This window comes from Podarcis muralis, chromosome 12 (assembly GCF_964188315.1).
Source record: "Podarcis muralis chromosome 12, rPodMur119.hap1.1, whole genome shotgun sequence".
Lineage (NCBI taxonomy): Eukaryota > Metazoa > Chordata > Lepidosauria > Squamata > Lacertidae > Podarcis > Podarcis muralis.
This window is the reverse complement of record NC_135666.1, coordinates 34,838,315-34,852,160: the sequence shown is the minus strand read 5'-3', so window position 1 is coordinate 34,852,160 and position 13,846 is coordinate 34,838,315. Positions and strand designations below refer to the sequence as shown.

The 13,846-nt window shown below is 42.7% G+C and overlaps 1 protein-coding gene across 1 annotated transcript in view; it reads right to left on the bottom strand.

Annotated features, from left to right (window-relative positions):
- The window catches only part of ABCB5 (ATP binding cassette subfamily B member 5), a 47,965-nt gene extending 37,404 nt beyond the window's left edge, over positions 1–10,561 (bottom strand). Inside the window, exons 1-5 of the mRNA XM_028750594.2 lie at positions 10,251–10,561; positions 4,195–4,288; positions 2,843–2,996; positions 2,703–2,757; positions 1,573–1,720 (exon numbers count right to left, since the gene is read on the bottom strand). Of these exons, the coding sequence (XP_028606427.2) occupies positions 1,573–1,720; positions 2,703–2,757; positions 2,843–2,996; positions 4,195–4,231 (394 nt within the window). The 5' untranslated portion in view covers positions 4,232–4,288; positions 10,251–10,561. The remainder of the gene's footprint in view (positions 1–1,572; positions 1,721–2,702; positions 2,758–2,842; positions 2,997–4,194; positions 4,289–10,250) is intronic.
- Between the last annotated feature and the right edge of the window lie 3,285 nt (positions 10,562–13,846).

The following is a 13,846-nucleotide window of genomic DNA, read 5'->3' as shown; positions in this document are numbered from 1 at the left end:
ACAGAAGAGGCTCCTTCTGTTCCTCCTCCCACTTTGCTAAAGGGGCGCTGCACAGTGCTCCCTCTCTGAGCAGCGCCTTTCCTGCGAAGGAGAGGCGCTGCGCAGAGAGGGAGAGCTGTGCAGTGCCCCTTCAGCGAAGCGCCTCTCCTGGCTTCTGCCTTAGCCACGTGCAGCCTCTTCCGGGCAGGGGGAGCCTTCATCCTGCTACCCAGGAGAGGCTTGGCGCGGCTATCCCAGAAGCCAGAACAGCCAGAGGCTATCCCAGAAGCCAGATCCCTCTTGCTGTTCTGGCTTCTGGGATTCAGAATATTTTTTTTTCTTGTTTTCCCCCTCCCAAAACTAGATGCGCCTTATGGTCTGGTGCGTCTTATGGAGCGAAAAATACGGTACATTCAGTCCATGAGGGACCAAGCATGGCATGTTAGTTTCATGTAATGCTTCCCAACTTAACATAACTGGATTTAATAGAAGCATATGACTGTCACACAGCCACTAAGTAATACTAAACCCACAATCCCTCCATGGGGACGTCGCTCATGAAAAAAGGAAAAATAAAATTGAAGGTTGTTTTTTTTTAAGCACGTAGCATTTGGAACCTGTTTGACACATGTGGCTTTTTCATTCCCGCCCCTCATCCTATGTATCCTTACATCTCTGCTAATGGATTCTTTTAGTATGTAGACATCTAAGTATGAAACACACAATTACCCAAACACATGAGATCCATTTTCAAGCCACATTGTCCACACTGTTGAAACTGATGCCCAAGTGGACCCTGATTTTTAGACCGGATCCAGTTGCCATGGCTGCCAAACAGTAGCCATTTGCTTCTCCCAAGCTAAACTTCCTGTAAAGCAGCAATGGGAAATCTCTGGCCCTTCAGAAGTTCTTGGACTTCAACTCCCATCAGCCCCAGCCAGTGTGATCAATGATCAGAGGTGATGGGGTTTGTAGTTCAAGAATATCTGGAGGGCTACAAGTTTCTTATTCATGCTGTCAAGATTTAACAACTTCAGCAAAGGTTCATTTATTTTATACTGAGTGCTTGGAGTAGCCTTTGCTTGATTACAGTTCATCAAGATTATGAATGTAAATTGCGGGGGTGGGGTGGGGAAGGTGAATACTGATCTCTAGAATTTTAAAGCTCTGTGTTCTCCAACAATATTCTCAGTCTCTCAGTGTCTAGAAACTCAGGAAGCCCATAATATTCATATATTCTCTCTCACACACTGCTTTTTTTCTAAAACAATGTCTAGGGGTACTCTCATTTTCCTGCTCATATTGAAATATTGCCCCACAATGAGACCAAACTTAGATTCACAAAACATTTAGGGGTATGTGTACCCCTGTGTCCCCCCCCCCAGAAAAAAGCACTGTGTGTTTGTGTTTATGTCTTATATTTATGTTATTTTTCTTTCTCATTATCCTGTGTAACACAGAATGTAACACAGAATGCATTGATGATGATATGATAAAACAGAAAAGCAAATTAAAAATATATTAATAATAATAATAAAAAGAAACGCAATAATCCGAAAAAAGCACAGATGGGGCAAACTTAGTGATTTTTACCTGTAACATTATTGTGACCGGTCGACACAAAGCTGTTTGTCATTTCGCCGAAGACGATGATTAAAAGTGGCTGTCCAGTTCCAGCTGCAGCAGCTGCGATTAACCCCACTATCATTAAAGTAATATCTAGCCCATCTGCAAAGTGAAACTAAATTGAGAAAGAAAAAACAGGAGGAATCAGGTGAAATTATGGCAGAATGTGTGTATATATGTGTGTCTCTGTGTATATGCCCATATGTATGTACACACATCATACTTAGTCGGCTGCTGGGCTTTCTTTCTGTTCTTCCTACCCTACTGGAGCTCTTCGTCCGCTTATGCAGAACAGACCTTTGTACCCTCCAACATTTCTCTGATGAAAATAGGGACATTCTATTGTAATTTATTATTTTTTATTATTATTATTATTATTATTATTATTATTATTATTATTATTCCCTCCATCCAGCTTCCAACATATACAAAAACATAATAAAACATTAAACATTTTGGACTGTCCCTGGGAAACAGGGACACTTGGGAGGGTCTGGACCTTACGTCAGAAAGGCCTCTCTCCAGCTGAGAATTTTCAGTCATCATTTTAACCTTCTCTCTCATGGCTTCTTTGTTCTCATTGATCTCTCCATCACTGAGCAACTGGGAGTTGATCGACAGCCCACCTTTCTCTTTTAGTTGACTAGTTCCTCACACTAGGTCAGGCATATCCAAACTTGGCCCTCTAGCTGTTTTGGGACTACAACTCCCATCATCCCTAGCTAACAGGACCAGTGGTCAGGGATGATGGGAATTGTAGTCCCAAAACGGCTGGAGGGCCGAGTTTGGGGATGCCAGCACTAGGTATTCCAAATCTCATTTTGAAGAAAAAGAGACATGGCTGGTTGTCTTCCTCATATTTTGTATTGTAGGATCAAGAGCAGGCTTTGGGCTCATATATTTCCTCATCACTCTTCCCCTAAAACATCTGGAGGCCACCAGGTTCCTGTGGGTTATGTTGCTTGTGCTATGGAGGAAATGGGGAAGGGGTACATGACACTGAGTGATGCTCCTGATGTCACTACATTTGTAGATGTGAGGAAGGCACACATCTGAGCCAACCAAAGAAAATGACAAAGGCAAAGAAGCATACTGACCAGCTCGAAAAAGCCAACTGCCTCCCCTTTCTTCTTTGGCTTCTCATTTTTCTTTCTGAAAAGTTTTGAACAGAAAAGCAAGTCAGCTGAGGTCATTTGTGGAAAATGAAAGGTATCAAAGCGCATAAGGAAAAACCTACTTTTTCTTCTTCTTCTTTAAATGACCATTTGGTGTAGGTTCTTCATCCAAATGGAAAGAAGGGTTGTCATAGCCTGGAGGTTCTGTTGATGGGAAAGGGTTGTCATAGCCTGGAGGTTTTGTTGATGGGAAAGGGTTGTCATAGCCTGGAGGTTCTGTTGATGGAAAGGTCAGTTGGATTTCATAGAAATAGTTGGGTTGGAATCCAAAGAATTCGCTCGAAACTTTATTCACCGAATTCTCCAGGAACACGCTTACGTTTGTCAGGTGCCAGCCCCATACCCTAAACACATCTACATATAAACCTATTTAACTTCATAGTACTGAAATTCTAAATATACTTACTTGGAAGCAGGACCCGTAGAAATCAGTGAGACCTGCTTTTCAGTGAATGTAGAGATTGGACTTGCAATAGGATTGCAAATTTTAGAAGCAAGTCCCTGAAATGCTCAATGAGTAAAAGAAATACTATAGATATTAAATTTAAAATCAAAGCAATTGTTTCTATTACTGATGCAATAATTGATCTGCACTGTGCCTGAAAATGCAGATAATTCTTTCTGTTGTACATTAATGAAGATTAATCGTTGCACTGTGAAAATGTTCCCATTTACCAACAAGTCTGAAAACACATTACATTTTTATAGAGACACCTTACTAATATGTGTAAAACAAATGAAATAAGGAATGCTCCCCTTGCAGTACACATCATGTGCCAATGAGGTGATTTAAAACATATGGTTTTCCCCCCACTAAACATTTTAAAAATAATGTTTTAATCTGCTAATGAGTTCACAGGTCTTCACCAATAATATCTCCAGAAGATTTCAGTAGACTTCCACCCCCAACCCCCAAATGCATTATTTTCTCAACAAAAAGTACTTTATTATTTGGAAGAAAGGTCATTGCAGGAACAGGTCTTTTGAAATTGTCACACCCAACAAGTCACATATGAGTCACATTATGAAGAGAAGCTCAGATCACTGGGTAGGTGGGAAAGTAGAACAATAGCTTCAAAATTGTCCATTTTAAGTTATTAGATGCAGACTGGAAATCTACACAAGTATTATGGCAAAGTTAAAACACATGTACTTCCACAATATTGTGAAAAATTGGCACAAGGGGTTATTAAAAACAAAATTTTGTTGTAATTACTATTAGCCACTTAATTATTTTTTTTTAAAATGGGACTCAGAAATAAATATTTGGAGGGGGGGAAACAACAAAGTAGTTATAGCTGTTGAATGCAATTTCATGGCTATCCAAATTCACAACACCTTGCCCTATTTTTATAACCATTCCTAAACAAAGGGATCCAAATATTAAGGAGTAACAAAATATATTACAACTTACCAGTTTTGGACACTTGATTCACTGTGTAACTTCTCATGGTTTTGTACTATGGTCCCGTTCTATGGTAGAGAAGTAAATGGTGTTCACCCCAAATCTGTGTAAAAAGAACACACTGATATAATATACTCATTTTTAAAACTGACGTTCATACATTTTATTTAGATCACCTTCATTTTTCCTTATTTCATTCTTTTTACATATTTGTATCATCAACACCCTCTGGACAGGATCAATACTGTATAATATAATGATTCTGATCCTTATTAAACACCGAGATGTAATTTTCATGGTTTATTTGTGGAAATATCTGCTTATTCAAATTGGGGAGCACATCAGAAATATGCAAAGGAAATGGTGTCTCAGAGTGCCAAAATTCTGACACGCTTTTTCCATACAAAAGGTGGCAATCACATACCATCAGCACTTGAAGTGTTTAAAGCTAAACCCCTGGGGCTCAGATCTGGACAGGTGCTCACCTTGGATCTACAGAAGCTGTTCAGTCTAAATTCCTAAGGCAATTTTTTCCTGTTCCATCCTGTGTTCATTGTGCTTAGAGGCTAACCTCCCCTCTGTTGAATTACAGATTTGGTGTAGGAATTTAATTATTGGCTTCGGCTAAATTTAAACCCCACTAGTCTACTACCCTTAATATCGCAGGATTGTCATGAGAGCACTTGGACTAAAATTGTCAACCAAAAACTTTATTTTTCTGGTTTAACACCACAACTGTTATTAACACTGGGCTTCAGTACTGCAAATAATTTAATTAGACAGCACCTATATGATACTGAGAAACAGAATAATTTGGTCACGATAAGGAAATTTAGTATGATTATTTTCCACCTAGCCATTTTGATATGTTGGCACCCTATTTGCAAAATTTAACAATTCCAAAATACAGACGCGCTTTCACTTATGCAAGATTAGATGTACTGAATTCAGCTGTACTCAAGGGCTGATTTCAAAAAATTTCACTGGAAAAACACTTATGTCCCTGTGGAGATGGCAGTATTGAATCAATGGCTCATGTGCTTCAAGCTTGCACTCTTTATAAAGTTTCGAGGAGTGAGGTTATTACCCCTCTGCTACTGTTCATGCCGGGTTGCTCAACCCAGTGTCGGAGTAGCCACTCCTGCACCAAGAGCGGCGTGGCGATCTGCCCACAGGGCGATCGGCATAGCAGCATGATCCTTGGGGGGGGGGGGGTTTCCAATCGTGGCGAGACAGCACAATCCTCCCAGCAGGGGGCCGATCGCGGCGAGGTGGTGCAATCCTCCTGGCAAGGGGCCAATTGCAGCGATCTGCCCAGAAGGGTTTTTGTCACCCCCCTCTGGGATGGCACCCGGGTCAGACCGTCCCCATCACACACCCCTTTGTACTCCCCTGGCTCAACCATTGCTACTGTGTCCTTTCTTCTAGCAGATTAAGTTAATCAGGTGACAGCAAAAAATGCAAACTTTTTAGCAGGGGCAATTAGAATAAGATCTATTGTTTGGTTATGGATGTTAAATCTCCAGAATGTATGTTGTATAGTTAAGTTTTTACCTCTATCTTCAGTACATTGTATTTTATTTTATTTTATTGCTATGGCTAATGGCTGATGCAAATAAAGATTCTTCTGATTCTGGTTCTTTGTTTAGACCATATTATTGCACACCACCCCAGTCTCTGAGTGGCGTGGGATTGGAGGGCTTCCAGGCACTTACCCAGGGTTCGTGTTTCCTTTTAGAAATGAGGCACAGTGGAGACTGTGGTGTCATTATGATATATGGTTTATTTACTCTTATCTACAACCAGAGCCTACGGTAGAGGGGTTCGCAGCATTAGAATCCCAAAAGGGTCTTGTTTCTCCCATAGCCACAGCCTTGGATTCCAACAAAAATCAAACACTGTGTTCCGACTCTGTCTCCAGGTTGTTGCTTTTTCTCTGGTTCACATCACAGTCCCAAAACTCTCCTTCAAACTCTGCCTTTGTTTGTCTAAGTAGGGGCCCCCCAATCATTTGCCACCTCACACCTAGCCCCTTAATCCTGTGTTCTCTTAATGGACCATCACACAGGCGATCACCTCGTTAGGAAGCTAGGCTGGCTGGTATTTTAACACCTGCTGGTTCCAGGGGTTAAAAAGGTCTCAACTTCTCCCGCAACTCATAATACTATAACTAAATCACAATTTCGACAACAGCTGTTAAACAAGGAAAAAGCCTATAAAAACAAAACAATATTCTCACCACATATTTGTGCTGAACAGACAAGTTTGCACTGTTCCCTTTATTAGCACCAATTCATTTGGTTGTTTATTTGTTTTTAAAGACTTTAAGATTGCCTTTGTAGTTCTGAACTAGCACATAGAATCAGACCTGAAAACAAATTGGAGGCTATTGACGGGAAAGCTTGCTTTCCCTCTGGAGAGCTCAACAGCTGCTCCTGGGCAGGCCTTGCCTTGAAATCTATTTAAAGAGAAAGAAAGGGGAGGAGAACAAAGTGAGGATGGAGAGAAGGAAGAGGACAAGTCAGGGCCTCGGAGGGGAAGAGAGAGCGAGGAGGCAAGGACGGAGCAGCCACTTTGTAGCGGGCCTCGAGATCTCACATCTGTACATACTCCAATTGACAGCAAAGAGGGATAATATTTGCAGACCTACCCCAAGAAGGAAGGGGGCTGGAGGAGGTCATCTAACTAAGAGGAATTTCCTCACGATTCCAAAAACAAAAGAAGAATCAGCCCATGAAAAAAGGAGCGGAACACCCCAAGAGATTTACACAGCATCATGTCCTGAACAGCTTCACTTGGATCTCTTTCTGTGGCACTTACTTCCAAGTAAGAGTGTCAGAATATACCTCAATCCTAAGCACAGTATTTGGGACTTAGTTCTTTGAGAAAGAGCGAGTTTCTGCAATTATACGTCTGGGTGTAAAAGGCAAATCAGTACACTTCTGTTATTTCGACCTAAGTGATTTGTGGATCACTAATCATCATGTAAACAATACAGTACTATAGAAATTGATTAACAGTCTAATAGACCACCTGAAATAATAATAATAATAGTAAAAACAACAACAACCCCTTTTGGAGGGAAGCCTTAATCTGATGCTGCCAAATCAGATGTGCAGTGTAATCTTGGCTAGGATTACGACCTACCTGAGACCCAGAACTTTCCCTCCCCCCCCTCCAGGAGGGCAGTAAATTTCAATTTAATTTTCTTACAGGAAAAATCTTGTCCAATGTGCTCTCTTGCAGAGGGTTCCTAACTGGGGGTTTGTCCTGAGTGTGGCCTAAATGGTGGTTTCAATAGGGCTAGGAAAGACGGGGGACAGGAGGCTTGTTCACACAGAATCAAGGGCAGATCTGTGTGTGCCCTGGTTGACACTCAACAGAAAGCCTGCTTCCCAAACACCTAATTGTTGCCACTTGCACACCTTTCCATGTCAAAGACTGGGACCCCAATCACAATTATTGGGGATATGAAACATGTGCCTGGAGGGTAAGGGGTTCAGTACTGGACTGGTGGGAGGGACTCAGTGTTAACAGTCCACAGGTTAGGGGGAGCAATACTTGACTTGCCCCGGGTGCTGGCAACCCATGCTACGCCCACTGTCCTGTGATGCCCTATTGCACAAATGACATGGATTAAAGCAAAGGTTCTCAATCCAGCACCACCTTCTGGAATCGATCCGACAGATAGGAGGAGAATCACAAGTGAGTTTGCATTAAATTCCTGTCCTCAGATCTGGTACACAGTATCATGGGTTCACAGTATCAAAAGTTCCCGGAGAATGAAGGGGTACATTTCCCCTGTCCTTCTTGAAATAAATGCAGTCCACCAGGGCCATCAAAGCAGCTTCGCTGCCAAACCCAGGCAAGAAACTTATCAGTGTCATCCAAGAATGCCTAGAGTTGGAAAGGCCACCACTTTGGATGAGCAATTTGTTCAAGAATAAGGCCAGAAATTTGACCATGGGCAATAGGGACTAGTGGGAGATGGGTTGGGGGTCAATGTGTTGTGCAGGAAACAATTGTTCTTAGCATACTCCCTTTAATAAGCAATTGCAAACAAATGCAAAAGCTTTAACACACTATTGGAAAAAGTTAAGAAGTTGGGAGGCACCTGTGTAAGTGCAGGGATCCAAGATAAACAGATTTATATACATGAAAATATGTTTTAAAATAGCTTTTTCCTGGCCAAATCTTTTTTAGTACAGTATCTTGTATTTGCACTGTTTGATTTGTTTCAAAGTGTCTTTTGTATTTTATTATTGTAAATAGGTTTGGGAAACAGCTGAGTGTTTGAAGCAGTATATAAATATACTAACTAACTGTAAAGGAATTCTGTCTTTTTCCTGTTTGCAGTTCTCTATTGTGTAAAATCATTCTACCATTCACCGATTCAGTTTGACATTTAGAATCCTGTTATTGCTGCGTAATATATCTGAACAAGTAGAAATTTTCAAGAGTACTCATTCTTTGGATTTATTCATAGTATAATTTATACAGAAAGGATATTCCCTTGATGAACACGTATCAGAGACAGAAAAGGTGCTATGTGGCACCTTAAAGACTAAAATTTATCGCAGCACACACTAGGCTTGAATCTATTTCTACCAGATGAAATTGTTTCATCTTTTAAGGTGACACAACACACGCACACACTTTTCTGTTTATTTACTAATAAAGCTACTGTTCTAGAATGCAACGGAGATTCTCCAAAACTCAAATGGATTAAAAGAGGGCAGGAAGTGACTTTGGATTGTTAGAGGCTACAAGAATAAGCTTAGTGTTAAGGTTTAGACTTATTATAAGTTATTGTAAGTTTAAGTTAAGTCTGCTGCAACTGGATTTCTTATGGACAGTGCCAATCCGGAATGTATACAGTGGTACCTCGGGTTACATAAGCTTCAGGTTACATACGCTTCAGGTTACAGACTCTGGTAACCCAGAAATAGTACGTTGGGTTAAGAACTTTGTTTCAGGATGAGAACAGAAATCGCACAGCGGCGGCGCGGCAGCAGCAGGAGGCCCCATTAGCTAAAGTGGTGCTTCAGGTTAAGAACAGTTTCAGGTTAAGAACGGACCTCTGGAACGAATTAAGTACGTAACCAGAGGTACCACTTTATTGGATTTGTGACTATTATGTTCATTTGCCGTCAGTAGCAGTAAAGCTTTGCTGGATGAAATACAGTTGCCTCCGGTCTATTTTTTTGGGGAAAGTTTTTAAGTTTTTACTCTGCTAACTATATGTCAGAGTTCTGCTCTGGATCAATATTGAGTAGAATTTCATGGATAACTAAATTCTGTTTCCCCTCAGGATAATGGGCTATTGTATATTAAGGGATGTCGGGTTGGGGGTATCCCTGGCAGGTAACTGGGATTACCCTTTGATTACCCTGACCCAAAGGACCTCGGGAGAGGGGAGGTGAAGCTGGAGTGAGAGTTAGGAGGCAAATGCCATTGCCTCGCTCTTCCACCACAGCTGAAAGAATCCAAAGGCAGCAGGTTGTGTAGACATGTGTCAATCCATCCTGCGTGCATTGCTGAGGTGGGGCTTCTGCCCCACAGGCAGAGGGGGGCGTCACGCACATTCTTAACTTAAATCGCGCGCGCGCGCACGGACAGCCACTTGGACGTGTGAGGATGTCTCTCTTACAAGTAAAGCCTCATTACTTTATTCTTTACAACGCGTTGCTAAAATCTGGCTTAAAAACCGAAACATTCTTAAGGCGGCAGCCCTGTAAAAGCCCTTACCCGCGAGTAAACCCTACTGATCTCACAGCAACTTACTTCAGAGTAGACACGCGCAGGCTTGCACTTGCCAAGCAGCCCGAAATCTCGAGGCTCCACCAGTCCTATAGGCACTTCCCTGAGGGTTAAGTGCTACTGAGCCCAGTGGGACTTACTTCAGAGTATAAGATCAGAAAGGCAGAAACTGCGGTCCAAAAACTTTCTGGTCGGCTGAAGGAGTCTGCCGTCGGATGCAATGAAAGAAGCCTTCCAAGTGTGACCGCTATCCCTCCCCTCAACCTCGCCCCCCCCCCCAACATTGCAATCCTGCAGCAACTCACCTGGGACCCGATGGGGACCTGAGACGCCGCTGGCGCGCGGCAAGCCCAGGCGCTCCGGACCGGAATGCCTTCGCCTGGGGATGCAGCGCCGCTTTCGAGCTGCGCCGCGTGAACGCCCCTTTGCAGCTATAAAGGAGGCACGCCCAGACGGCTCTTTCGCCTCGAGGAAGGTTGCGTGACCTGCAGAATTCCCCTTAGCAACCCTAAAGCTAGGAAAAAAGGATGGAAAAAAAAAAGAAAACCAGTCCGGAAGCAGATATATGCCTCTGTCTGGGTCTGTTGGGCTCAGTTCAGTGGCGAGCTCCGAAACGACTTTTAAAATGAAAATGCCATGTAAAATACTTGAAGTATATAGGAGCAACTGACCCTCCTCCTGGTATTTTGAGACTGCCTGTAAAGTCAACAATAATTAACTTGGGCGCTGCAGAGACTTTCTATTTTTGTCCAGCTCAACTCAAACGTTGGTCCGGATTTATCCCACCCATCACAGGCTTCGCCAATCTGGTGCCCTCCAGATGAGCGGGACAGCTACAAAACACAGTTTTCTATGTAGTTAAGTCCTGAACCTGTACTGGAAGATCCTTTAAACATGGCTCCTGTTGACTAGAAGTTGCTCTTCTGCAAGCAGCGGCATCCTAGCTTGTGTAGTATTTCAATGGCCAAACCACATGAATGGGGATCGGTCTGATCAATTGTCTGAGTGCCAATTAAGTATTTGGGACCTGGGATATCAGGCCCCACTGATCATTGTAATTGGATAATTTACATCAGGGGGCGCCCACAGAGGCTTTCACTGGCACCCTTGGCAACCTATTTTCTGATGGGTTTCTCCAGCGCTCTCTCAAAATTTGAGTCATGCACAAGGGTCCAAAAAGGCGGATAACCCCTCATTTACATGTTATGATGGCAGCATGGGAGCTTCTCCCAGGCAAGTGGCTTCCTTGTAGCTCAGGCAACTTTAAAATGTCCCTATCAGTTGTCATATATGGTTGTAAATATCTCAAGAACCAGCTTAAATGTAGAAAACAGCTCAGGAATGTCATTCTTAAGTACAGCTGATGATCCGATTTATATACAGCACCAACCAAAATTGAAAGCCAGACTACACTGCCGTTGAACATGCATGTACCACAAATATAGACATAATGCATACATCCTTGCAAGGTCCATTCCGGGAATTCTTATTTTCAATTGTCAAGGCAGTTTAGAGCCCTGCGCTCTTTGGGCTGCTACTCTGATGAGGAAATGACAACACACCCTCGCCCATAACACCATTCCAAGCAACCTTAGTTGTTGCTACGTAAGTGAAGCTTGACCTTAGCTCTTCCAACTCTGACCATCACCGTTTTTCTTTGAGGATGACAGCATTCACTTCCTCTTTCTGCATAGCTCACGGTATGATTTGCATCATTTTAGAATTTTCGTCCAAAAATAAAATAAAATACATAATTGTAGTGTACTTTGATGGCTTTGGTACAGCCAGCAGCTTCTTTAAAAAGCAGAGCAAAATTACCTTGGGCCTAGCTCTAGCTTGAGAAGACACTTGGCATGCTGTGAAGGGAATGCCTCTCATATCAAAATCAGTTACTTTGCTGCTTCTTGTGCAGATATTACTTGGGTTGGGGGGTTGGGGGGGGGGGGAGACACAAAAACCCAGAAGTGAGAAGCACAATCCAACTTCTGCTATCAGGGCCCCTGGGAGGGTTTACCTCCTCCTATCCAGCAAGAACACTAGACTGTAAGCAGTTGCGGAAATGGTGTGGTTTGGTTGCAATATCTTGCAGTTTTTAACTTGATATTACTGCTGCCACTGAGGGAGGGAGGACAAGAGGGTAAGATACGATATTGGTGTTTTTATTTCCCTACTTTATTAGCAAATTATTCTGCTGTATTTGTTGTATTTTTATCGCATTACACTAGTTAAATTGAAATGGGCTTTATTAAATGTTACACTTTGAAATCTCACCTGTTAGCTGGGGACAATATTTGCCTGCGCCGAGGGAGATGGAGGGGAACCCCCCCCAGGTCGTACACATTGTAGAGATTTATACTGGCCAAGCGCTTATGTAAGGGGGTAAACCATTTCCAGGTGTGACTTTACGGATACTATTTGGCATTGAATTGTTGCTGCTATATGCCCAGAAACCTCACCAAAATGCTGGAAAGGATGCACCTCCACAGGTACATACCTCCACATGTGGTGGGAATGTCCCCAAATCCAACTCTTCTGGACATCAATCATACAAGAAAAATGCAAAAGAACTAAGCAAGTATTAGAAATCACCCCAGAACTGGCCCTACTAAACATCTTCCAAGATAATAATGCCTACTTACATCATGAAGAGCTCATAACACACCTACTCTCTGCAGCCAGAAGCATCATAACCAGACACTGGAGAGACTTGTCAGGAGGATGCATGGACCAATGGTATCAAATAGTATGGGAAACAGCCTTATTAGAAAAAACTCACCAATAAACTGAAACTGACACGGGGACAAATAGAAGAAGAAGCCTTCACTCCGGTATGGTTCTCCTTTATCACATACACAGTCCAACAAGACAACAACAAGAATCCCCCAACAGCATGCAAATCAATCTAGCTAACCTGATCCAAACACAAACACACATCCCACTCACACACGGAAACAAAGTTCACCACAGCCAATCAAAAACAACCACCCACACCCTAGGCCGCCCCCAACCTCTCTCACTACCAAGGAAATACACCAAGTGAATAGTAAGAGAACCCACACAAGTGACGCTGAAACAAAACCCCACACATACACCAAGTAGAAGAATAGAGGCATCGCCACCCAACCCCACCCCACTCACCATTCCCCTCCCCCTCTTCCCCCCTCTTTTCTTCCTAACCTAACACTGTATGTAACACTAATGCCTCACAACAAATGAAACTGATCTGTAGAAAACGCTACTTGGAAAAAGAGAGACAATGCATGTACAGTGGTGCCTCGCAAGACGAAATTAATCTGTTCCGCGAGTCTCTTCGTCTTGTGGTTTTTTCGTCTTGCGAAGCACGGCTATTAGCGGCTATTAGCGGCTTAGCGGCTTAGCAGCTATTAACGGCTTAGCGGCTATTAATGGCTTAGCGGCTTTAAGAAAAAGGAAACAAACTCGCAAGAACTCGCAAGACGTTTCCGTCTTGCGAAGCAAGCCCATAGGGAAATTCCTCTTGCGGAACGACTCAAAAAACGGAAAACCCTTTCGTCTAGCGAGTTTTTCGTCTTGTGAGGCATTCGTCTTGCGGGGCACCACTGTATTTTTGTAAACTAAGAAATCTTTAAGAAAAATATATTAAAACAAAAATGGTTGCTGCTATGACTGCGATTTCAATTAAATGATGACTTATTTTGTGCAGTTTTATTAGTTCTTAGCTGCCAGATCGCAGGAAAGGTGGGATGTAAAAATCTTGAACAGATGACTGAATAAATAAATAAATAAATAAATAAGCAAAACACTACAGCAAGGCTGAGGCCAGTGTGACCTTAGCCATTGGCCAGAGCCTCAGCAGCTGCAGGCTGCTTGCTTCCCCTTTCCTTATCAGAAACAACTCTGTCCTAATTGCCAGCTGACAGAA